The 27,036-nt window shown below is 42.4% G+C and overlaps 1 protein-coding gene across 4 annotated transcripts in view; it reads left to right on the top strand.

Annotated features, from left to right (window-relative positions):
* The window catches only part of BTBD7 (BTB domain containing 7), a 112,537-nt gene that overhangs the window by 35,172 nt on the left and 50,329 nt on the right, over positions 1–27,036 (top strand). For all 4 annotated transcript variants that reach the window (XM_034768056.1, XM_034768057.1, XM_034768060.1 and 1 more), the window contains exons 2-3: positions 3,110–3,297; positions 8,359–9,438. In XM_034768056.1, coding sequence (XP_034623947.1) covers positions 3,216–3,297; positions 8,359–9,438 — 1,162 coding nt within the window. In that variant the 5' untranslated portion in view covers positions 3,110–3,215. The remainder of the gene's footprint in view (positions 1–3,109; positions 3,298–8,358; positions 9,439–27,036) is intronic.

Below are 27,036 nucleotides of genomic sequence, written 5' to 3' on the forward strand. Positions count from 1 at the left end.
AGACTGGAATTCAACAATGATAAACCATTAGACCTAGATATAGATGTATCTGAGGTAAAAATCAGAGTAATAAGAAAAGCACAGCAGAAGCTGAAAAACAACAAGGCAACTGGGGGTTTGGATGGCATTCATCCTAATATGCTTAAATATGGAGGCGAAGACGTGGAATCAGTCATCTGTTCACTGTGCAACAAAATATGGACGGAGGAGAAAGTGCTAGAAGAATGGGCCCTCGGTATCATAATCAGGTTACCAAAGAAAGGTGATCTAAACAATTGTTCAAATTGAGGGGAGTAACACTTCTATCTGACACAGGAAAAGTATTAGCAGCAGTCCTCCTGAACAGAATGAAAGGAAAGATGGATACCACACTACATGAACAACAATCTGGATTTAGAAAAGGGAGATTGTGCACAGACACTGTTTTCACCCTCAGATGGATTATTGAGAACACAATTGAATTCCAAGGCAGTATTACCATCAATTTTGAGGACTTTCAAAAGGCATTCAATAGTGTAAACCAGGGATCTCAAACTCAAATCACCACGAGGGACACATTGACAATTTCCTGGTGCAAGTGCTGGAGGAACTAACTAGGGGCAGAGCTCTTCTTGACCTGCTGCTTACAAACCGGGAAGAATTAGTAGGGGAAGCAAAAGTGAATGGGAACCTGGGAGGCAGTGACCATGAGATGGTCGAGTTCAGGATCCTGACACAAGGAAGAAAGGAGAGCAGCAGAATATGGACCGTGGACTTCAGAAAAGCAGACTTTGACTCCCTCAGGGAACAGATGGGCAGGATCCCCTGGGAGAATAACATGAGGGGGAAAGGAGTCCAGGAGAACTGGCTGTATTTTAAAGAATCCTTATTGAGGTTGCAGGAACAAACCATCCCGATGCCAAATGACTGGAGGTAGGCAGAGGAGCAGGGAGCAGCACGCTGGGTGGGGGTGGCGGGTGAGGGGAGCTTGGCGGTGGCAGCAGCAGGAAATAACTCAGGTGGGGGGTGGGGGGAGGTGGGAGCTTGGTGGGCCACAGCAAATAACTCCGCAGGCCGTGTGTTTGAGACCCGTGGTGTAAACGGAGAAACAATGTGGAAAATTGTGGAACAATATGGAATTCCAACAAAATTAATTAACGTTATGAAGGCATTCTACGCCAACTCAAAATTCTGCATTAAAATGGAAAATGGATTGAGAGAGCCATTCAGCATCAAGACAGGTATAAGGCAGGGGTGTGTCCTGTCTCCTTTTTTGTTTATGCTAGTCATTGACTATGGATTAAAACAATGTGACAGTGATACATATGGCCTAAAATGGAACTTCAAGGCTGTTTGATCTAGACCTTGCTGATGACATTGCTCTTATCAGTGAAGATGCCAACGGACCACAAAAATGTACAAACCCAAGTAAAAAATAATGGAGAAGATAGGTTTGAGATACAATGCAAAGAGATATTAATGGGGACTATAGGGACAGAAATCAAAACTGAAGACGAGAAAATGGAGAAGGTGGACAATTTTACGTATCTTAGAAGTACACCTCTACCCTGATATAACGCAACCCGATAGAACACGAATTCGGTTATAATGCGGTAAAGCAGGGGGGTGGGGCTGTGCACTCCGGTGGATCAAAGCAAGTTTGATATAACGCGGTTTCACCTATAACGCAGTAAGATTTTTTTTTTTTTTTTGGCTCCCGAGGACAGCGTACTATCGAAGTAGAGGTGTTCCATCAGCTAAGATGATACTAGTTCCAAGGAAATAAGAAGAATTGGGAAGGCAAATGCTGCATTTCGAAGACTCAAACATCTCCCTCAAGACAAAACTGAATGTGTACAAAGCAACTGTTATTGCCATCACAACATATATCAGTGAGATATGGCAACTTACCAAGAAAGATATGTAAAGGCTGGATGCATTTCATCACAAATGTCTGAGAAGAATATTGGGAATAACATATAGAGACTCTATGCATCCGAAGAAGTGAGGTTTTTACTCACGAAAGCTTATGCCCAAATAAATCTGTTAGTCTTTAAGGTGCCACCAGACTCCTTGTGTTTATATAGAGACAGGAAGACTAATGAAGTCAGAAAAATTACTGGACAAGGCACCCTCTCACAAGTAATCTACAGAAGATGACAGTGGCTGGGACATGTGCTGAGAATGGAAAAAGAATGCTTACCAAATATCACCCTTGAATGGAAGCCAGAAAACGCAAGAAGAGAGGAAGACCGTGAATAACATGGAAAGTAATAGTTCTGAATGATATCAAGCACCTCAACATGAAATTGCAAGATTTGGAGAGAAGGGTAGTTGACAGGCAAGGATGGCAAATGTGGGTAGCTCAACGTGCAGTAAAGCACGGGATGGACTAAGGTGTAAGGTCTGTACATACAACATGAATCCTTGTGCTGTATGTCTTTGGTGCTGAGTTCCCTGGCTTACCTAGTGCCTTGCAGTATTTACTTGTACATGATTATCTACCTTTTGACATTAAAGTATACCCTATATTTTCTATAAGGAATTTATTTTATGTGAAGACTTGGTTTGCTTTTAACAAATTTATCTAAGTCTTAGGGCTGGTCTATATCAGAAAAGTATAACTGTAAGTTAAGAGTTTACTTATATATCCTGGTGTGGATGCATTTATAATGGTATAAAGGTGCATTCTACCAGGATAGTTTATTCTACTTTCCCAACCAGAATAAACTATGCCTGGTATAATCAATTTTATACAGTTAAATTGTATCTACATTAAAGTGAATTCTTGTCATTTTAACTTTACTGATCTATAAAGCTTTGCTGCTTTAATTTATAGGCAAGCCCATGAACTTGCTAGCTAAAAGTTCATGTTTGATACAGCTTTCCTGTTACTTGGCAATTTTAACATGCAACTGCATTATTATGAATAATTTGGAAGAAAAATATTCTTTGATCATCATCCATAGGGTGATCACTTTTTAAAGTTATTTTTGTCTTGAAAATTGTATTAGAGGATGTCTGATTAGGAACATAAATGAGCTTTTTCAATTTCATATATTTTAGAATACCTATTGAGAACAATTAATAAAACAAAATCATTTATTGCTATTTTTTGTTTTTTCTTTAGAAATGGAGGAACATAGTCTGCTGGATCTGGGATTGAAGGTTTATAATGGATTATGGGATTATACATTGAAGAGCCAGCAGGCGGCATGCCTGAGTGACTGAAGAAAATGGGTGCTAATGCATCTAACTACCCTCATTCGTGTTCCCCAAGGGTAGGGGGAAATTCGCAGGCACAACAGACGTTCATAGGTAACTTTCAATTCTCCTGCCATTTTTATAACGTTTACTGTATTGTATGTGCAGTGGGTTTGGATTGCTTGCAGTATTGGTAATGGGATGCAGAGCCTTTTATCTTCTACTTCACCTGTTTGAATCCACTCAAGCTCAGTAGTGCATGAAATTTAGTGCTTTTTTAATAACTGTTTGGCCTATGTGCAAAATGAGTTGATGTTCCAAGTTCCTAAGGGGCAGATGTCCATGTGATAAAAACCACTATCACAGTTGGCTCTCTGGACAATCTTAACCATACATGACAACTGTCCTTGCTTACAAGGATCAGATGGTACCTGTTAAACAGTACATGAACCATTTTTCCCACTTTGTTTCCCCCAGAAAGCTCTGTGCGTCATATTTTAATAAAATTAAAATGTTTCTATTTTTATTCCCCTCCGTCCTCTTTCCTGTGTTGTTGACACTGTCTACATAGAGATTGAATCACTTTCGCCCCCCCATAGAGATGATCACTCCAGTACATGGTTCAGGCACAACCTGGGAAACTCCATTCTCCTGTTCCTACTCCATTTTTTTTCTGATAAACAGAAGCCTTTATTTTCCAGCAGCACTAAAATCATTTAAACAGAAATTTGTGTGTTTTAGGAACTCTGAAACCAAAGCTCTTTAGAGGGGTTGTGTGTGTGTTTGTTTCACAATGGGGGCCCCTAAACACTACTATAATACAAATAATTAAAAAGCCAACTAGTTTCACTGATGGCATCTTTTTAAAAAAAAAAAAAAATCTTATTCCGAAATCTGACAGCCTGAAGTTTGTTTTTGTAATGGTAAATAACATAAATGTTCTTATGCTACCACTTATTTTCTTCGATTACCCCTTGTTGACATTTAAAATCCTAATTTACAATGTAAGCACATAGTTATATAAGATGTGAAACTCCTTTTTTTTGAGTGCTTTTACTTGTGATGTGGAATCAATAGTTAACCAATGATCATAATGCAATGTTATTCCTATATTTAATCATCACTGAAAGTGCAGATATGTCCTAAGCAGAGAAGCATCTGTTATCTGTGAATCCTTTTTGAATATGTATCTTTTAATCCACCAGAAGTTACTGAAAATCTGAGTAGATTCAATCTTAATTACATACTGCTTATCTCCAAAGTAGACTCTTCATTTTATGTGTGTAATCACCTCAGGATGCCAAGAAAACTGTTGTAAATATCACCCGAGTGCCTGGGGCATTACTTCCTGCAAGGCTTTAAAAATTTAAATGTTCCATTTATATCCCTTTAATTTCTGATTAACTAGTAGTGATAAACAAATTGAGCTATCCTCCTTTACAATGCCAAGCGCAAGTCTTTCCACCATTGCAAGAATAACACTCACAAGATTGATATCTCTATCTGCCTAAATGCTGCAACCCTAACTACCCCACCTCCCCCTCCCTCCCCTCCACCCCCCCCCCGACAACTGACCCTGAAATCAGTCAACCAACCAACCAGACCATACCCCAAGCAGTTTTACCCTGAAAAGGAGACATTCCAGAGACTCCATGGAGTTAACTAGGAACTTCCCTATTGCTATTAATTATACGTGGAAGATGCAGTGATGGGCTGCAATATAAAACCCTAAGATAGATACCAACATTTGTTGTCACCTCTAAATTTCAGCGACCCACAATTTTATCCAGTGAGAACTAAGGTTGAGATTTTCAAAGAAGCCCAGGGAAATAGGGCGTCAAATCCCAGTGAAAATCAATGGAAATTAAGCACGCAGTCCTCTTTTGGTTGCTTTGAAAATACCAGCCTAAAACCCTACAATACTACTATTATCAGGGCCTTTCCTCTAATGTCTTTCCCTACCCTTTTTCCCCCTTCTTGTCTCCTTGACTTTTAGTTGTCTTGATTCTTATTTCTTCATCCTTTTGGTTCCATGACTATTTTCCTCTAACAGAATAAGACTCTGTTACTGAGCCTTTCAGCAGCTGATCGAATAACTAGTGTTTATTCTTAGAAATCAGCACTTTTCTAGTCCCATGACTATGTATGGAACATGTTTTCTATTCATGAGATTTATTTATTTTCTAAAAATAAAACTGGATATATGAGAACAAGGTCATAAAGGGTTTTGTACACACTATCTTTTTACTGCTGGGGATCTAGGTTCAAATCATGTTATCTTAGTCTCTAGTTATTCCCCATTAAAACTTGATACCAATATCAATAGTATAGGTATAGTCTGAGTGCTACAGATTGAGAAAATTAATTGGCAAAGCAGTTGGAGTATTTTCATGGTGCCTGCCCTGTGTTGCTAGTCACTTTCTTCCAAGCATACTAAAGTCACTTGCAGTTCATAAAGAGAGAGTACATAAAATAGAAAGTACACTCTTTTTTGCTGCTGTGGGAATACATTTGTTCTACTAAAGATTTAAACATAACATTTTCATCTTTGTTGCTACTTTGCTTACAAAACTCAGAATAAGGCTTTCATACCATTTACTGTGGTGAGATGCCTATTTAAGGTTTTATTTTTAAATACAGTTCTACAATTCCATTTTGAAAAAGTATAGGCATGCAGAGGACTGGATAAATCCCATTATTATTTATTGTCACTTGGCCAAGTAGTTTCTTTGGGCAGTTATCTGTTTTCTGAAATGTTTATCTGCTCAAAGACAAGTATAAACTGAGGAGCATGAAGCAATTGTCATTTTAAAATTCACAGCATGCAACAGCTCAGTGTCTCAAAGGGGAAAAATAAATTCTTTAATTTTTCCCCACTGTTGCACTAAGAAGAAAATCAAATCAGCATATGGAGACATTAATTGGAAATAGTGTTTTGCAGAGCTGCTAAATTACAACAGTGAACCATCTATATCTTCAGGCTTTCTCATTTTTTCCCTTTGGCTCAAACTTGGGTGACATACAGTTATTAAAATAGTGTATTATTAGTCTCTCAGAATAGATAGGAGAATACATGATTGTGCGTAATACTGTAGTATTAATTACAGTTAGGGCCTGTACTTAGTACATGCTAACTTGAACCATGTTTTGATTTCCAGAGGTGATTCAGGTGCAAGTAAAAGAGAAGAGGGGATGAGAGTTCTGCAGTCCTGGCCTGCATTTTTTTTTAGGAGCTTTTTGTAATCTTCTTATTATTTTGGAGCCTGGGGATCACAGAACCATCAAATGCAATTTAAGCACTTTTAATTTTTCTGCACGTCTGTTGACATTCTTGCATGTTCCCTTTTTGGAAAATGCATTTCAACATAGGGTATTTTATGGAATTGTAATTATTTACATAGTGCCACAAGTGTGGATGGCAATTCATTGATAGAAAATGAGAGCAGACTCCAAGCTTTCTGTGTAATATAAAGATCACACAAATAAAGATGTTGCAATGGGGAGATCAGTGAACAATAAAACATGGGGAGAAAGGATATTTGTTTTTGGAATTGTGAAGTAGGATCTTTTGCGTTGCAATCATTTTGAGTTGTCCTTAGCTTTTCATTTAAATAATCTTCAGATAATTTTACTTGTTACTCATACTGTAAACTTGATGCATTCCCTGGTCCGGTAGAATTTAAATGAAGCTGGGTACAGTGGGAGAGACACTTCCTTCATCCACAAACTGTCCTGTGTTGCAGAACCAGTAAAGCAAATCCTGTAAAATGGATGGCAAGTTTTTAACTGTTTTTCCATAACAGGTATACAGTGGAATTACACAGCCATCTGCACTGGTGACGGAGAGTCACAACAATTTACAGAAAAATTCTTTGTTTCCACAGTCCGCCGGGTTCTAAAAAGTGGTTTCAGCTGAGTTTGTGCTTTTCACAGTTCACGTGGCTTAATCTGAAATGCTACAATATTAGCTATATAAGTAACACTGTATTTTCACAGGCTAATTTAATGGTAATTTTGTAACATGAGTTCATCACTCAATCCTACTTAAAATAATAAAGCTCTCTTAGAGAAACGTACAATAAAGCATATACACCTCTACCCCAATATAACGCTGGCCTCGGGAACCAAAAAATCTTACCATGTTATAGGTCAAACCGCGTTCTATCGAACTTGCTTTGATCTGCCGGAGTGTGCAGCCCTGCCCTCTGGAGTGCTGCTTTATCACGTTATATCCGAATTCATGTTATATTGGGTCGCGTTATATCGGGGTAGAGGTGTATGTTATAAAGGCCACAATAAAACTTTTAGTTTATTTAGGGCACAGAGGCTTAAGTTAACTGAGAATAGAGGTGGTGTAGTGAATCTGCAGACTGAAAAAGATAGAACCACACTGTGTAATATCAATAGTACACATGTAAAATACTTTATTAAAAAGTATATTTGAAAATACTATTCTAAATAAGCATTACCGTAACAATTTTGGATTTTTTTGTAACTGCTAGATTATCTGCTGCTTTTCTAAAGTAGGTGAATGTATTTCCACATGTAAGGTTTGTTTGGTTCAGGTGAAATCTTTTTCCCACCTGTCATATGGCAACTGGAAAAAATAAGACTTCTGTTGGTGTTTTTTGCCATGTCTGCAATAGTGTATTCAGAGAAGGGGGTTAATAAGTAAAATGAGGTCAACACATGGGTTGTAACAAAAAGTTTTAAAAATTTGTTAAATGAAATCTACAAAAAGCATAGTTGATCATGCCTTTTTCAGTAGCTACAGTTTGGAAATGCAGGCAAAATATGTTTTAAATTAAAATGGATTCTCACAATGTAGTGGGTTCGGGTGGGGTCAGAAAACCATATTGTATTTGTGAACTTTAGAATTAGATTCTACAAATTCATTATCTATTCTGGAAAATGGATAATTTTATTACTCCTTTGCCTCTGGTTAACAAAATTGTACTCAAGTCTATTGCTCTGAGATGAATAATGAACCTGCAGTGATTCATTTGCAAATCTGACTAGTACCTATTTAAAGAACTTGATGTAAAGAGAAGGAAAGATTATGTAATTTGTGATGACGTTTGCTAATCTTTATCTAACCAAAGATACCAGTTGTTCAACATTAAATTTTTTTCTTCAAATGTTTTTAATCCCATGAAATTTTCCTTTCATCTTCAGGAACATCATCCTACTCTCATCAAGGTTATGGCTGTGAATCAAAACTGTATAGCCTTGACCATGGCCATGAGAAACCTCAAGACAAGAAAAAGAAAAGCTCTGGCCTTGCCACCCTCAAAAAGAAATTTATTAAGCGTCGGAAATCTAGCCGGTCTGCTGATCATGCCAAGCAGATGCGAGAGCTCCTCTCAGGCTGGGATGTTAGAGATGTCAATGCATTAGTAGAAGAGTATGAGGGAACTTCAGCCTTAAAGGAACTTTCTCTACAAGCGAGTTTGGCAAGACCAGAAGCCAGGACACTACAGAAAGACATGGCTGATTTGTATGAGTACAAATACTGTACTGATGTAGACTTAATATTTCAAGAAACTTGCTTCCCTGTGCATCGTGCGATATTAGCAGCAAGGTGTCCATTTTTTAAGACACTGCTTTCTTCCTCACCAGAATATGGAGCAGAGATAATAATGGATATCAACACAGCTGGCATAGACATGCCTATGTTTTCTGCTTTGTTACACTACCTTTATACAGGAGAGTTTGGAATGGAGGATTCGAGATTCCAAAATGTTGATATCCTTGTGCAGCTTAGTGAAGAATTTGGAACACCAAATCCCTTAGATGTTGATATGCGTGGGCTGTTTGATTATATGTGTTACTATGATGTGGTTCTTAGTTTTTCATCCAACTCTGAACTGGTAGAATCGTTTAGTGGAAGTCCAAACTGTTTAGATGAAGATCTCAGAGCTCACAAAGCTATTATTTCATCACGGTCGCCATTTTTTCGACACCTACTGCAAAGGAGGATACAAACTGGTGAAGAAATCACAGACCGAACGTTGCGGACTCCAACTAGAATTATACTGGATGAATCTATCATACCAAAAAAATATGCTAAGGTCATTTTAAACTGTATGTATACAGATGTGGTGGACCTCTCAGTTTTGCACTGCAGCCCCTCAGTGGGGAGTCTAAGCGAAGTTCAGGCTCTTGTAGCAGGAAAACTAAACATGACTAGGGCTGAAGAAGCTATGGAGCTTTATCACATAGCACTGTTTTTGGAGTTTAACATGCTTGCACAAGGTATGTAATGTGTTCATTTTAGCTCCTCAGATTGAATACAAGGTTAAATTGCTTCTTCCTTTTAGTTTTTGAAAACGTTTACCCAGTCACACTTGGGTTTTATTATGCCATTAGATACTAGCTCTTATTTATCACATTTCATCAGTAGATTTCAAAGCTCTTTACAAAATAAGTATCATTGTTCTCATTTTACTTATGGAGAAATCAAGGCACAAAAACTTGAATGGCTTGCCCGAACGTCACCCAGCAGTGCACAGCCACGAATAGAACCCATGGCTCCCAAGTCCTATCCAGTGCTCTAGCCACTAGGCCACATTCTCTCATAACATAGCCACTTACTCATTAATATAAGTTCTAATCTACTTCTGAGTCAGGGTGTGCTAATACGAGTAGATCTTTGGGAAATGGCACCTGAAAAACAGGGCCCTTTACTTTGTCTCAACTAGGACACCCAAAAAGCGGGGCACCTAAAATCACTAGTCACTTTTGAAAGTCTTGAATTAAACCCTGTTAAATGTTTTCACTTCAAGGGAGGGAGCATGGTCCAGTGGATGGAGGACTTGAGCTGCACTGGTACTGAGCTGCTGGGTGATCTTGCGCAAATCACTTCATCTCTCTGTGCCTGTTTACGTACTAATCTGTAAATTTGGGATAATTTCACTTATTCCTTTTTAAAATACTTTGGGTGAAGAGCATAAGAGCCTAAATATTATTTTTTAAGTTTCACTGTTAGCATAGACTTACTTGTTTAAATGCAATACATTTTCGCATCTTTGAAAAAGAATTAAGTCAGATATCCATTTGTGGGTGTAAATGACATGAGAAGGGAAAATTGGTGAACTTTGTTTTTAAGCCTCATCTTGAGACAAGGAAATATTCTGAGTTTCATAATGGGATGTAAGTAATTAAGAAGACATATAAATTTGAACGATTGGCTATGTAGATTATGCAAAATAGATTGTGATTTCTGCAGATTACTGGGGAAGTTCAGAGCAATAGAAGGCTTTTAAATGGGTAAAGATATATTGATCATTGAAAGGATATTTAAACAATTTTTCAACTTTCAAAAGTTTTCAAATAAGTTCAAAGGAGAAAAGTTGATGGCTAGTGCTTCAAGGTTAGATTAATGAGAAATATCACTGAATACAAAGAAGAATGAAATAAAGCAAAATTTATGGAAACATAAATGTTGGGTATCGTGGATGACAGTAATAAAAAGTGGCGTTAGCAGAATAATTTTTTCTGGGTTTGAAAAATCCTTTCACCATTGACAAGTAGGACACTTCCTAGCAAATGGAGTGTTGGGTAGGGAGTAATCAATTTATGCATAATTCAGGCCTTCATTTTATGTTGTTGGTCCTTATGCTTCTGAAGATAATGATTCAAACATGAACCAGTGCAGAGCTGTCTTCCTGAGTATGCAGACAGCTCCAGTGTACCTGCAGACTCTGGTGATGTCAGGTGTTGGCTCTTACCACCTGTTGTTGTTTGAATTTAATATGCTGCCATGTCATGTGTTCTGGGACTTGTACCTTTGAAATATCTGGTATTGGCTGCTGTCAGAGGCAAGATTCTAGGCCAATGGACCTTTTGTCTGATCTAGTATTGCAATTTCTAGGCTCATATCTGAGACACCGTATAATGTTGCAATGAATTTGAACAGAAGATGCAGTATATGGCAGGCCAAGTATATAGGTAGCTTGGATCCACTGGAGAATCACTGCATGGAACAGCAACTGCAGTGCTTCTAGTCTCCCTATCTGAGGGAGAAAATCATCTCTATCCTTTCAGGCCACCATTGTTCAGACCTCCTCCTGAGAACCCCCTTTTTGTTTCTCCTTTTCATGGAGGCCCTTTCCTACCCAGCCTGACATTGAGCAGGCATTGTGTAGGTATAACTGAGGGCATAATTTGTACTGTGGCATCTTTATTACTGACGATGCATAAAGTAGAGACTATAGCATAATATTCAGAACTCAGTTTGTCTTCAGTGTTGACAGTTGTAGGGGGAAGAACATAATTTTACTTGTAAATTGGCAGATTTGTAATGGAATATATTGCGACTATCTAGTGACATACACCACCGGTATGCCATTTTTTAAACAGTCACTTTTCAAAGTAGATCTGCACTTTAAATATTTTTTAACTGTAACAAGAAACTTGGCTAGTTTAAGAAATTTACAGAATATAGATTATTTAACAGACTGCCAGAATCTTTCTAGTCTGCAATGTGGGTACTAAAGAATAGATAAAATTACTGGAGGAAGATCATGTTTTATGTGGGCTACTGTAAGAGTGATATTGAACTGTGGAAGACAGAAATGTGGGATGTTGACTTGTTTAAGTAGTTTATTGCCTCCTTCCCTAGAGGACTATATCAGGAATACATTTTGCAGGTAATTGTCTTGAAGGCTGTGAAACATTCCTTGATGCTGACATGAGAACTACTGAAAGATGAAGGATGCATATTTCTTGAAGAATGCTACTGCAGAGTTTTCTTTCCTGTAATATTCCTAGAAATATGTCTGAACCGTGAAATGTAGAATGAACTGGACTGTAATGAAACATTTTTCTGGAACCTCTACAGTGGAGGAATGTGAAATGTGTGTTTGGCACTAAGAAATGTTATTGCTTCTGCTCTGAAGGTGTCTGAGTACATGGAAAACCTGCTGTATTATCTCATGGCTTGTCAGTTTTGCAACTACATAGAAAGTTGGTTAGTCTGTTGCTCTTGTATAAGAATTTTATCAATCTCCAAATGAGAATCTCCATGATAAGAAGGAAGGTTCCAGAGCAATAGATATGTCTTGTAAACAAAGCAAAATAATAATAATAAATAATTGGGAACTAAAGAGGTATGTTTCAAGTCATGATGAGAGAGCTTTAGTGCCACCCTCCCTTGAGGTTTCCTTGGGTTTCAAAATTTTGATGGTGGATTCAAATAATTGTTTGTGTATTGCTGTTTTATATTACAGTTATGGATTAACTTGACAAATAACAACATAAAACACATATTAAAGAAATGAAACTGCAGGTTTTAGTTCATAAGTAAAAAGTGACAAAACATACAGCTGTGGCTAATCAAGCAGTAGGTATTAGTTTATTTGTAAGCAATAACAAATGTTACTCCAGTTTTTAGATTGTATTTGGTATATGAATTGAAAGTAAATAGTGAAAACAGGTGGTTCTTTGAGTGCTTGCTCATGTCAATTCCATTCTAGGTGTGTGCGCGCCCATGTGCACAGTTGTTGGAGACTTTTGCCTTAGCGGTATCTGTAGGGCTGGCTGTGGCGCTCTCATGTGGCAGTATAACAGGCACCACCGACCCTATGCCCTCTCAGTTCCTTCTTACCGGCCTTGATGGTTGGTTGGAGTGCCTGGTCTTGCTTAGCAAGAACATTAGCAATTCTTCACTGTTCAGATCCTTCTCCTTTATTTAGTCAGTGATTAGTTAGCTGTTAAGTGTTTTAATAGTAGTTTAGTAATTAGAATCCCAGTTGGGACTTTGTCCTGCAGCAGTGCATGCCCCGCTCCCCAGGCTTTAAGCCATGTTCTGAGTGCAGCTGGCCGATGCCCATCAGTGACCCTCACAACAGTTGTCTGAAGTGCCTGGGAAAGTCCCATCAAAAAGACAAATGCTGGATCTGCAAAAATTTTCATCCCCGAACTGAAAAAGAACAGGACATTAGATTTATGGGCCCTCCTCATGGAGGTGTCTTGCTCTGTGCCCGGCATCGGCACCCTCGCATTCGGATTCCACACCCACTACTTCAATATTGGCATGCAGTGCACTGCCAGCACTGGGTTCCATCTGACACCGTTCCTCCTTGAAAGTACTGAAGAAGGGGGGTCTAAGTCATCTGGTGTGCAGGCACCACGAAAGGGAACTTCGGGTAAAGGATCTGAGCTAGGCCTCGTGCCTGCAACAGAGAGGCTTTTGTGGTTACCGGTGTGGTTGGACCCCCAAGCCCAGCTAGGACCCACCTCCAACTCCATGAAGCAGTAGAGGGTCCTGGCCTATTGCAGGGTCATCTGTGCCTGAGGTGGGCCCAGCACCCAAAGAACAATTAGGCCGACCAGCACCACAGACCCTTGGCCACATGGTGGATCCTGCCAAGACACCAGCTCAGACGACCAAGGCGGTGGGGACAGCCCCAAAGGCAATGGAATGCCTCCAGACCACAGGCGTTGTTCCTCTTCGCCACGGCCAAGGACCCCAGTACCACAACCCTGGTCTCTGGCCAGGAGGCCCAGATCTCTGATGCCGCAGTCTCTGCTTGCAAGACATGGGACTCCGGAGTCATAATGCCAATCCCCGTATTCTCAGTACCCATTAGTCCTCCTGCCACAGATTGCCAAAGCGCCCGTCGCCATCTCCTCGCAGGTCACCTAGGCATCAGTCTCCTCGGCCGCAAGACTGTTCCTGGTCATGGCACTGGTCGCCAGTGCTCCAGTACCATTCTTTGGACAGGAACTGGCCCTCACCTTCCCTGTACCGGTCGCTGACAAGAGTCAATCAACAGACTTAGGCTTCCACGGCCCTTCCCTGGTACCCAGAAGGACAGTGGTCTGGGTCGGATGAACAGTTTAGCCCTTCCCCTGTACAGGGCGAATCGTCTCCCAGCCGGGAGCCCACCAAGGCACCTGTGGCACTGGCATGGGGTATGGGGCATTGGCCTGTCCAGTGGCAATATTGGAACCCGTGGGCGGGGTGACAGGTTGGATCACAGAAACTCTCTTGGGAACTGCCAGCTGATGTGCCAAGACTACTTTTGCCCCTGCCTTCCTGCCCTGGCAGCTTAGGACTCCAGCACCCTGTCTTGTTGAGCCAGACATGCTAGTCTGCTCCAATACAGACCCAGGGTCTGAACCACGTGCCCCAAAGCTGCAGGCTTAACTGAAAGCAACTTACAGAAGTGTTCCTGTCTTTAACACTCAGATACCCAACTCACAATGGGGTCCAGACCCCAAATAAATCTGTTTTACTCTGTATAAAGCTCATAAATTGTCTGCCCTCTATATCACTGATAGATATGCACAGCTGTTTGCCCCCCCCCGCCCCCTCTGGGTATTAATACATACTCTGGGTTAATAAGTAAAAAATGATTTTATTAAATGCAGAAAGTAGGATTTAAGTGGTTCCAAGTAGTAATAGACCGAACAAAGTGAATTACCAAGTAAAATAAAATAAAACATGCAAATCTAACCCTAATACAATAATAAAACTGAATACAGATAAAATCTCACCCTCAGACATTTCAATAAATTTATTTCACAGACTGGACGCCTTTCTAGTCTGGGCACAATCCTTTCCTCTGGTACAGCCCTTGTTCCCGCTGAGGTGGTAGCTAGGGGATTTCTCATGATGGCTGCCCCCTTGGTTCTGTTCCACGCACTTACATATCTTTTGCATAAGGCGGGAATCCTTTGTCCCTCTGGGTTACCACTCCTCCTTCTCAGTGGAAAAACACCAGGTTAAAGATGGATTCCAGTTCAGGTGACATGATCACATGTCACTGTAGGACTTCATTACCCACTTGCCAGCACACACGTATACAGGAAGACTTACAAGTAACACAGAGCCATCTAGAGTCAATTGTCCTGGTTAATGGGAGCCATCAAGATTCCAAACCACCATTAATGGTCCACACTTTGCATAATTACAATAGGCCCTCAGAGTTGTATTTCATATTTTTAGTTTCAGATACAAGAGTGATACATTTATACAAATAGGATGACCACACTCAGTAGATTATAAGCTTTGTAATGATACCTTACAAGAGACCTTTTGCATGAAGCATATTCCAGTTACATTATATTCATACTCATCAGCATACTTTCATAAAATCATAGAGTGCAACGTCACAGGGGGTGCCTGTAATGCTGGAACCGTACTCCCACGGCTCCTCCCAGGTGGCATTGGACAAGCTACCTCTGGTACAGCTGGCATTGGAGCAAAGGGGCCCAATCTGAAGCGGTGACCCCGAGGGAGGCCCCAGCGACTGTGGTACAGTCATCCTCATCTTCCACAGATGAGGCTGTGGTGGAGCCCTCACAAACTGGTAGCCCACCCAATGACTTCAGGGAGCACCAAGCCCTCCTTAAAAGGCTAAGCTGAACTTGGAGGTCAAGGAGCTAGCTGAGGAGCCCAATGACCTCTTCAATGTCATTCCCTCCTCCACCCCAGCCTGGGTCGCATTGTCCATTCTCCCAGGGGTCCTGAAGATCACCACATTGGTGTGGCAGACCCCATCTTCCATTCTGCCCACATCGAAGAAGGCGGAAAAGTAGTACTATGTTCCCACCAAAGGATTTGAATACCTATACACCCACCCTCCTGCGGGGTCCCTGGTCGTGTCTGCTGTCAATGAAAGGGCCAGGCGAGTAGTACCCCCAAAAATAAAGATGCCAAGAGACAAGACTTATTTGGAAGAAAAATTTATTCCACAGCGAGCCTCCAATCTAGGGTCTCTAACCATCAGGCCCTATTTGGCAGGCACAATTTCAACCTGTGGAACTCTGTCAGCAAGTTCAAAGAGAGCCTCCCACAAGATTGGGTGCAGGAGTTCACTATTCTCATAGATGAGGGCAAGGCAGTAGCCAGGGGTGTCCTCCAGATGGCCTGGGATGCCACAGACTCTGCATCCAGGATGTTCACCTATGTAATAGCCATGAGGCGTAGCTTGACACAGTCTCGTCAGGCTAAACCCTGCAGTCTGTAGCTGACCAATCCTTCCATTCCCCTTCCCCATCCCTCTTCAGGGACCCTTCTCATGAGCAACTCCTTGTTCAGGAGGTCGAGAACCTCATGAGCCTAGGGATAGTGGAAGAGGTTCCACAAGACATGGAAGGAAGAGTGTTTTACTCCCATTACTTCCTCATTCCGAAGGCAAAAGGGGGCCTCAGACCTATCCTAGACCTGTGCCGCCTCAACAAGTCTCTCGAAGTTGAAGTTTCATATGGTTTCCCTGGCCTACATCATTCCTTCCCGAGATCCAGGAGACTGGTACGCCACCCTAGACCTAAAGGACGCGTACTTCCATATTCCCGGGGCACCAGCGGTTCCTCAGTTTCATGTTGGGCCAGCACCATTTCCAGTTCACAGTGATGCCTTTTGATCTCTCGTCAGCCTGGAGAGTGTTCACAAAGTGTTTAGCACCAGCGGCTGCTTACCTGCAACGTCGGGGAGTCAAGATCTACCCATACCTCGATTTACATTGATTGATTGATAAGGGCCCGGTCCTTGGATCAGGTGTGGAGGCATCTCAGTCTGATCCACCTGCTGCAACCTGGGCCTAATAATAAATGACCCTTACCCCAGTGCAACTTAAGAATTCATTGGGGCAGTACTTGAGTCTCAGGGAGGAAGGCTCTGGCTCGGTTCCAAGCCGTGGTGGACATAATCTCATCTCTGCGTGCCCAACCACTCACCACTGCCCATACGTGCCTGAGACTGTTGGATCACATGGCAGCATGCACTTAGGTGGTCAGGCATGCGCAGCTCTGCCTCCAGCCCCTATAGGCATGGCTGGTGTCAGTCTATGTCCCCAACCAGCACAGCATGGACTGGGTGATCAGGGTTCCCGACAGCATACTGTCGTCACTTACCTGATGGCAAGATCCTGCTTTGGTGCTGGCGGGAGTCCCTTTGGTGGCCCCAGTATGGTTGGTGACTCTTGTCTCTTATGCTTTGGACCTGGGTTGGGAAGCCCACCTGGGTGATCTCAGTACTCAAGGCCATTGGTCCAATCACAATTGGTCCCTGCACATCAATGTCAGGGAGCTCAGGGCGGTTCGCCTAGCCTGCCAAGCCTTTCGGTCTCGCTTGCAAGGCCGTTCAGGTCCTAACAGACAACACAGCCACGATCTTCTATATCAACAAGCAGGGGGAGCCAGGTCGTCTGCCTGTGTCAGGAAGGGCTCCGGCTCTGGGATTTGTGCTGCAGCACGACACCCATCTTGTGTCCACTCACCTCTCAGGGGCCGGGAACACTTGGGCGGACTGCCTCAGCAGAACATTCTTGTCTCGCCACGAATGGTGCCTTCACCCGGAGGTGGTCAGTTCTATCTTCTGCAGGTGGAGAACTTCCCAGGTGGACCTATTCGCATCCAGGCAGAACAGGAAATGCCATGTCTTCTGCTCGTTCCAGGGCAGGGATGGGATCCCTGTCGGACGCCTTCCTGCTCCAGGGGTCAGGGGCTCTGATGTATGCCTTCCCTCCGGTGCCATTGCTGCCCAGGATCCTCATGAAAATCAAGCAGGACAGGGTGAAGGTCATCCTAATAGCACCGGCGTGGGCGCCTCAACATTGGTTCAGCATGCTGCTGGACCTCTTGGTGGCAACCCCATTCCAGATGCTGCTCAGGGCAGACCTGTTCCAGAACCATACCAGTCTCCTGCATCTTCACCTGTTGGCGCTTCATCTGACGGCTTGGCTGCTGCATGGCTAAACACTCAAGAATGAAAGTGCTTGTTTGAGGTCCAGTGAGTCCTGTTGGGCAGTAGAAAGCCTTCCACCAGCACCACCTGCTTGGCCAAATGGAAGAGGATTCACCTACTGGATGGTGGATAAGGTGGTTTGTCCTGAGCGAGCCCCGTTGCAGATCATTCTAGACTGCCTCCTATACCTCAAGCTTCAGGGCTTGTCGCTCTCATCTATCAAAGTCTATATAGTGGTCATCTCGGCCTTCCACCCGCCACTCAAAGGCAGATCGGTTTTCTCTCAGGATATCACAGCCAGATTCCTCAAGGGCCTGGAGTGCCTCTACCCGTACGTCAGGGATCCTGTTCCTCTGTGGGACTTGAATCTGGTGCTGTCAAAGCTCACCCTTTAAGCCTTTGGCTTCCTGGTCTATCCTGGAGGATTGCGTTCCTGGTTACAGTTATGTTGGCCTGCCGGGTATCTTGAGTTTTGGGCGCTCACCTTGGAGCCACATTACATGGTCTTCTACAAGGATAAGGTTCAGCTGAAACCACGCCCGGCCTTCCTTCTTAAAGTGGTTTCTCAGTTTCATTCAAGCCAAGACATTTACTTATGCGGCTTCGGAAAGAAGACCAATAAGTTGGAAGAGGAGCGCAGGCTACGTGCCCTGGACCTCAGGAGGGCTCTGGCCTTCTACATTGAAAGGACCAAGCCATTCTGCAAGTCGAAGCAATTATTTGTCGCTGTGGCCAACAGGATGAACGGTCAACCTGTTTCCACTCTGAGGATTCTCTCCTGGAAATTGCCTGCATTTGCTTTTGCTATGATCAAGCAAATGTGCTGTCCCTGGCGATCATCGCCCTCAGCAATCATCACCCCCCACTCTACCAGGGCACAGGCCTCTTCTGCAGCCTTTTTGGCTCTAGTGCCTATCCAGGACATCTGTAGGGCGGCCACCTGGTCATTGGTCTATAGCGTCCCGTCCCACTATGCCCTTACCCAGCAGGCTTGGGACGAAGTTGGCTTCGGTAGAGCAGTACTGCAAGGTGCCATGCACTGAATTCTGAGCCCACCACCGTAGATACTGCTTGTGAGTCACCTAGAATGGAATCGACATGAGCACGCACTCAAAGAAAAAACGGTTACCTATCTTTCATAACTGTTCTTCAAGATGTGTTGCTCGTGTCCATTCCATTACTTTCCCTCCTGACCCTCTGTCTGAGTTGTCAGCAAGAATGAACGGAGAGGGCATAGGGCCGGCAGAGTCTGATATACCGCCGCATAAGGGCGCCACAGCCGGCCCTATGGATACTGCTAAGGAAAAGTCTTCAACTGTGCAAGTGGGTGCGCACACACCTAGAATGGAATTGACATGAGCAACACATCTCTACGAACAACAGTTACGAAAGATAGGTAGGTTTCAGGGTAGCAGCCGTGTTAGTCTGTATCCTCAAAAAGAACAGGAGTACTTGTGGCACCTTAGAGACTAACAAATTTATTAGAGCATAAGCTTTCGTGGGCTACAACCCACTTCTTCGGATGCATATAGAATGAAACATATATTGAGGAAATTATATATACGCACATACAGAGAGCATGAACAGGTGGGAGTTGTCTTACCAATTCTGAGAGGCCAATTAAGTAAGAGAAAAAAACTTTTGAAGTGATAATCAAGATAGCTCAGTACAGACAGTTTGATAAGAAGCAAGTGTGATAATACTTACAAGGGGAGATAGATTCAATGTTTGTAATGGCTCAGCCATTCCCAGTCCTTTATTCAATCCTGAGTTGATTGTGTCTAGTTTGCATATCAATTCCAGCTCAGCAGTCTCTCGTTGGAGTCTGTTTTTGAAGTTTTTCTGTTTTAAGATAGCCACCCGCAGATCTGTCATAGAATGACCAGACAGGTTAAAGTGTTCTCCCACTGGTTTGAGTATTATGATTCCTGATGTCAGATTTGTGTCCATTAATTCTTTTGCGTAGAGACTGTCCGGTTTGGCCAATGTACGTGGCAGAGGGGTATTGCTGGCACATGATGGCATATATCACATTGGTAGATGTGCAGGTGAACGAGCCCCTGATGGTATGGCTGATGTGATTAGGCCCTATGATGATGTCACTTGAATAGATATGTGGACAGAGTTGGCATCGGGGTTTGTTACAAGGATAGGTTCCTGGGTCAGTGGTTTTTGTTCAGTGATGTGTGGTTACTGGTGAGTATTTGCTTTAGGTTGGGGGGTTTTCTGTAAGCGAGGACAGGTCTGTCTCCCAAGATCTGTGAGAGTAAAGGATCATCTTTCAGGATAGGTTGTAGATCTCTGATGATGCGCTGGAGAGGTTTTAGTTGGGAGCTGAAGGTGACAGCTAGTGGTGTTCTGTTATTTTCTTTGTTGGGCCTGTCTTGTAGGAGGTGAATTCTGGGTACTCGTCTGGCTCTGTCAATCTGTTTTTTCACTTCAGCAGGTGGGTACTGTAGTTTTAAGAATGCTTGATAGAGATCTTGTAGGTGCTCGTCTCTATCTGAGGGATTGGAGCAAATGCGGTTATATCTTAGAGCTTGGCTGTAGACAATGGACCATGTGGTGTGTCCTGGATGGAAGCTGGAGGCATGTAGGTAAGTGTAGCGGTCAGTAGGTTTCCGGTATAGGGTGGTATTTATGTGAGCATCGCTTATTAGCACAGTAGTGTCCAGGAAATGGACCGCTTGTGTGGATTGATCTAGGCTGAGGTTGATGGTGGGATGGAAATTATTGAAATCATGGAAAAGAACCCCTTGAGGAATTCCACCATGAGTCCAGATGATGAAGATGTCATCAATGTAGCGCAAGTAGAGTAGGGGTGTTAGGGGACGAGAGCTAAGAAAGATAGGTAACCGTTTATCATTTTTCATGTCTACTTCTCAGTGTAGAACCTCTCAACAATTTTTAAGTGTGTACACACATTACATACTGACAAAAGGACTAGCTCTCAAGAATATTAATGAGGGAATTAGGGACTGAGAATAAAGCACTTAAACACTGAATGATTGTGCTTTTTTTCTTTTGTAAATAAATCAGAAGTCTGATTCCCAACAAATGAAAGTGAGGAATTTAAAGATGCTCAGTAAACCCCACAAATGTATAAACCATACTCCTGGGGGAATTCTGCGCCTCTGTGCGTGCACAGAATTTATGTCCACCACAGATTTCTTTGCTTCCGCACAGAAAACTGACTTTCTGACGGGGAAGCAAAGGGATGCCGCAAAAGCAGTCATGAACTGCTCCCCAGCAGCGCGGGTGCATTGTCTCGGGCAGCCAGCGGAGAGGTAAATCACTGGGGGGAGGCAGGGCAAGGCAGGGGACACCCCAGCCAGTGGCTCTACCCCAGGGGTCAGCAACCTATGGCACGCATGCCGATTTTTAATGGCACGCTGCTGCCTGCTGGGGTCCCGGCCACCGGCCCAGCTCAGCCCACTGCTGAACCCAGGCTGGCAGCGGGCTGGGCGGGGCCAGCGGCTGGGACCCCGGCAGGCAGCAGCATGCCATTAAAAATCCTGCCCGGCCCAGCCTGCTCTTCTCTGCCCCCGCTCTCTCCTGCGGGGGCAGGGGGCAGAAGCTTGGTCCTACCGGCTGCTGCTGCAGGGCAACCTCCACCGGCAGCCAAGCTCCCTCCTCCCCTACCTCTTCCCCCAGCGTGCTAGGTTCCTGCCCCTCCTCCTCTCCCTCCCTGCGGCCGAACAGCTGATGGCCCCGGAGAGGGAGGGGAGAAGCAGAGCCCGAACTGCAGCCGCAGCGTGCTCGCTGCTCCAGAGAAGAGGCAGGGACAGGGCCTTGGAGAAGGAGGGTGGAATCAGGGCATATCCCCTTCTGTGTGAGCCGCTCAGAGCAGGGGACTGGGAGCATCCCCACGACTTCAGCCCAGACCTCCAACCCCCTGCCCTGAGCTCTGCACCCCCCACGACCCCAGCGCTGACTCTGGCACCCCCCACACATACCCAGCCCCCCCACATCCCCACCCTGAGCACCAAACGGAAGCTCCTGCACCCCCCCTCCCCCACATTCCCACCTGCACCCCTCACACCAAATGGGAGCTGCCCAGGTAAGCGCTCCACATCCAAACCTCCTGCCCCAACCCTGAGCCCTCTCCGTCATTCTAGCTCCTGGCCAGACCCTATACCCCAGCTTGCTCCTTCACCCCCAGCCCTGTGCTCAGTGCACTCCCACCCTCAGCTCAGTGCAGAGAGAGGGAAAGAGAATGGGCTAAAACCAGGGAGAAGCCCTGTGCTCTCCACTGCCATGCTGGAGCCTCCATGTTTGTTTATTGACAAATAAAATTTGCAGAATTTTTAATTTTTTGGCACAGAACTCCCTCAGGACTAAAATCAGCTTTTAAATTGATAGGCTGTCATGACATTGAGTGCAAAAGGACATTGAGAGAGAATTATAAATAGTGAGCATAGAGAAATGATTCTATTAGGTATTTCCGTGACATAGCCTGAAGAAGAACTAAAATTTGACTCACTACCTAAATTTTGTTTTACTTCTGCTAATTTTTTTAACTTAAACACTTTTGGGTTAGCATGTTCTAAACTGTTTCAACTAAAGATGATAGAATAAAAATATAATTAAGGTTGAAATTCTATTTTAATGAAGATGGTGACGTTGTTGATATAGATAATTTTAGATTATTGGATTTAATTTAAGCATTCCTTAATGGGGCACAGTCATCTTGAAAACTTTTCTGTTTCATAATAATTTAAAAGTAAATTATGTGCTATAGCCTATTCCTAAAGACCTATGCCAATTTTTGAAGACTTAAATATTTTTCTATTTTCAATTATTTTTCTCTCAATGGAAAAAACAGCACAGAGAGGAGATGGACTATAAACAGGGGAAAAGTGAATGCAAAATGCTATCCAATGTAAATTTAGGGTGGAAAGTGGAAACATGTTTTCTCTACTTCAGTTATAGTAATCCTAGGTATTAACTTGTCCCAATGCTAAGTTTAAAAGTCCAATGCTATTTTAAAATGTTACCCAGTTACTGGGTATCTTTGAACCTTGTAGAAATTTTGTTTGCTACTTGTAGCTTCGGGTTAGTGAATTGAATCAAAATTTAGTTGGGGGGGGGGATTTGTGTCCCAAATTGTGGTATCCCGATCACTGGAGGTTTGATAAACACGATGGCCTGGGTATAGTTGATCCTTTCTCAGTGCAGGGGACTAGACTGAATGATCTCTTGCAGTTCCTTTCTTCCCTGCATTTCTGTGGTTCCCAGAAATTCATATTTCCCATTTAGCAATGTTTTGATACCAAGATTTGTGGGAAAAGAGATAATCTCAGTTAAATGGAAAGGTAATGCATTTTATTAATCAAGAAAAAAAGTTGGGTGTGTTAAAAAGATTATCAAATACTTTAGCACAGTGCAGATTTTTTTTTTAAGGGTAACCACAATAGTAAGTGGTTCTTCCAACAGTCACTGTATAAGATGAGGAAGGGAGACGGGTAGTATTTTAGCCTCACATAATTAGTTTACATAAATTTACAGTAGTACTATTCTCTGCTTCATATTATATTTGAAACTGTGACCAAGAATACCAAGTTTCAAAGATTTAAAGTATCAGAGGTGCGTGGAATAGGGTTCCAGAGATGTTCAATGATGTCTTGTCAAGCAGTCTGATTATGGAATAAACAATATCTTTGGAATCATTTGAAAGTCAGTAGAACTTTGAAGTCCCAGAGAATGAAGCTTTTTCCATTTTACTAAAAAAACAACCCCCCTACAACACTCTTGGAAATCCATTTATTTATATATGTGTGTGTGTGTGTATGTGTGTGTGTGTGTGTATATATATATATATATATATATATATATAAAAAATAATATAAAAAGAAGCTATGTTAATAAACTAGACTAGTGAAATGGTCAAGAAATGCCAGCAGCAAAGTTGCCCGCACAGAACCCTAATTCTTCCTCTTCGGGGGATATGTATTTCAGTACAGTCTTTAATTACATGGTCAGATACAGTTTTGTAAATACAACATAATATCTTGCATACTTTCCCCATCATCTAAGATACACATGAAGCCTCTCGTACTACATGCTACTCTCTGTGCCAAAGGGTCAATAATTCATTTTATGAAAAGAACACAGTAAAAGCTATTTCAAATTGAGTCAAATTCTGCATTCATTTCGTCCACTGATCTTCAGTGAGTTGTAGGCTCCTAAGTCATTTTTGAAAATGAGACTTAAGCTCCTAGGACACCTTGTCTTTAGCTTTTTTCCTAGTGAAGACCTGTTCTTTACTCAAGTTGATCTCATTTTAGTTAACTAAAGTTAGCAAAGTCCTGATGAAGACAACAAAGTTTGTACTTTTCACACGAGTAAAATCCTAGGGTCCAGGTAAACCCTTGGCTCCCCTTTAGAGTTTATCTCAACTTGTTAACTCGTGTGAAAATTACAAACTGCCTTATCTCACTAGGATTTTACTCATGCTAGTTAACTCAGGTTAGCTAACGTGAGTAAAGAATATCTTTTTTTCCTAATGAAGAGAGAACCTTTGGCATTTTTTAAACTTTAGCCTAAGTCAGCATTACTGAACAATCTGAACATAGTGTAGGCATGTGAAGAATTAAAAAAATGTTTTAACTTGCTACAGAAATAGTATATGGGTCATGTAATAAATTAAGACTGTTGTAAAGAAGAAAAAGGTAATACTGTATATTGCAACTTTAACCCTGGTATTTCCTGGCCTCTTTGTGCTTAATGGTGCAGTCTTAATGTTCCATTAATTATTTAATTTTCTGTGGAATAAATATGTACAATAAGTGTAAAATAACTATAAGATGTCTGATTCCAATTTACAGACTCAAACTTCAAACATAGTAGAACCATAGTTTCCTCAGTAACATCTTAAATTTACAACGGAGACTACCCGGAACTTGCAAAATAGCCTTCCAGACTGCTGTTCCTTTTTTCCATTTTGACTGACTTTCTGTGGGTATCTGTAAGATTCAGAACAATAGTTATTCTAGTTAGCACACTAAATGTGTAACTGTATACCTATCAAGGAAAAGTATAACTAATGATATGTATGCAGTGACACAAATGACAGCATTCATTTTAATCAAAGCAAAACTCCACCTATTGTACTGTATGTGATGGTATAACTCTTATTCCACACCAGTGTTCTGTTTTGATGCCACATGACCCCTCTGGAAAGCAGTAGCAGATGTCCAGGGCCTTTCAGATTGGCTTCCCAGTTGAGGACGAATCAGTGACATGGAGATAGAGTATATTCTAATGTAACTTATTTTATTTATGCATACCTGTCCTGGAGCAGAGGAGGTTGAACAACATTCACGCTGTCCCTTCTCTCAGGAACCTCAACCTAATACTGGTGCTCTTCTCTCTTTGGAACTTATAACAATTGAGATACATGTTTTGACATTTAGGGAAGCTGACCCAATCTTAAGTGTTGCAATGGTACAGCATATTTCTCTAAATCAGGAGCACAATTCCCACAAAGGCTATTAACCGTTCTCTTGCTCCTCATTTAAATGTACATCATTGTGCTGGAACAATTGGTAGCTGCCTCTTCCTCCCCCCCACCCCCTTTCTTTGAGCTTTCTTCTGCCAGCATTTACTAGAATCACTGGCTTACATTTTTCCACTGTGGTTCCCATTTTTTACTATTTTTTTTTTGTTTGTCCAAAACATTCAGCAAGTGGTCAGGAATCTGTTCTGCATTTAGAGCCTGTGTCTCAAAGCAACAATTTATCTAACCAATCAGAATGTAATTAATTGAACTAGAATCCTTTTTATCTTGCCTATTAGATACAGATTTCTGCCTAAAGGGCTTGTGAGCAGTCAGTTTCCACCTTTTTCACTAATAGCTGCCTTCTCTGCTGGGCTGCTGTATGGAAGAATTCTAGCTATGTAGCAAATTCCACTCGCTCATGAAGTGCCTTTGGTCTCCTTTTGCTGACTTTGATTTGCAAGTTTATGTCCATCTGAGCATCAAGAAATTGGTGTATTGCCAGTGTATCCTGGATGTGTATCCACAGGTATCTGGATATGCCAGATAAAATAGTCTCCTCGGGTCCTCTGCTAGTTCAGTTGTGGTCTCTACTTTTGCCCTTTTTCTGGCCCTTAGCTGAACCCTTGCTAGCTTTGTTTGACTGCTGGCTCCAAACTGTATATCAGGAGCTTCTACCAAGTCTGGATTGCTGTTTTTTCTGGGGATAAGTTATGCAACCCTATCAGAACTGGTTCACTCAAGTTGGCTGCTAGAAAAACCCTATCTGTCCACCTTCTCAACCATTTATTTGTGGTATCCTGTTAAATTGGATGAAATGAACCTTCCAGGAAGTTTTCCCCTCAAACTGGGACAGTTTGATCACTCCCAACTGTGCTTCTGGAGAATGGAGTGGGTGAAAAGTGCTGTAACTATCCTGTCTCATATGTTATATGCATCCGAAGAAGTGGGCTGTAGTCCACGAAAGCTTATGCTCTAATAAATTTGTTAGTCTCTAAGGTGCCACAAGTACTCCTGTTCTTCTTTTTGCGGATACAGACTAACACGGCTGTTACTCTGAAACTTATCCTGTCTCACACAAGTTATCTGTCCCCATTCAAGCAGCTGAATCCTTTGACATTACCTCTACAGGTGATTTTTTTCAGCTCCTTAAGTCCTTGCTGCAGCTCCTCCCTGTTAGCAAGTTCCAAATTGACCAAAGCTTTGAGTTTCCCTTGTTTCCTGGAAAACCTCTTGGTTCATGCTAGTCAGGTTGCTGATCCTCTTTTCCAATCTGTTTTGCCCCAGCCCAGACTGGACATTTTGAAGGTGGGTTTCAAAATCAGTGCAAACACTTTATATAGCTTCTGATCCAACTATTTTTTTTTTCTATTCTGATACCAGTGTCCCACTATCTGTGGCCTTGCAGGCTTGCTTCCCCCCAGTGGAGAAGTAGTCAGTGTAACAGAGTCTGGGTATATTCTAAGTGTAACTTGTTTTATTTACACACACCGGTCCTGCAACAGAGGTGATCAAACAGCATGCAAGCAATCCAATCCCTTCTTTAGTAATCTGAGACCAGTTTCTAAGAGCTACTCCACCTTGAGAATTGACTCTCGTTAGACACCAAGGCAGAAAGCAAACTTTCTTCTGTTGCTCATACAACACTGTCCAAGAACCA

Source organism: Trachemys scripta, chromosome 4 (genome assembly GCF_013100865.1).
Source record: "Trachemys scripta elegans isolate TJP31775 chromosome 4, CAS_Tse_1.0, whole genome shotgun sequence".
Taxonomy (NCBI): domain Eukaryota; kingdom Metazoa; phylum Chordata; order Testudines; family Emydidae; genus Trachemys; species Trachemys scripta.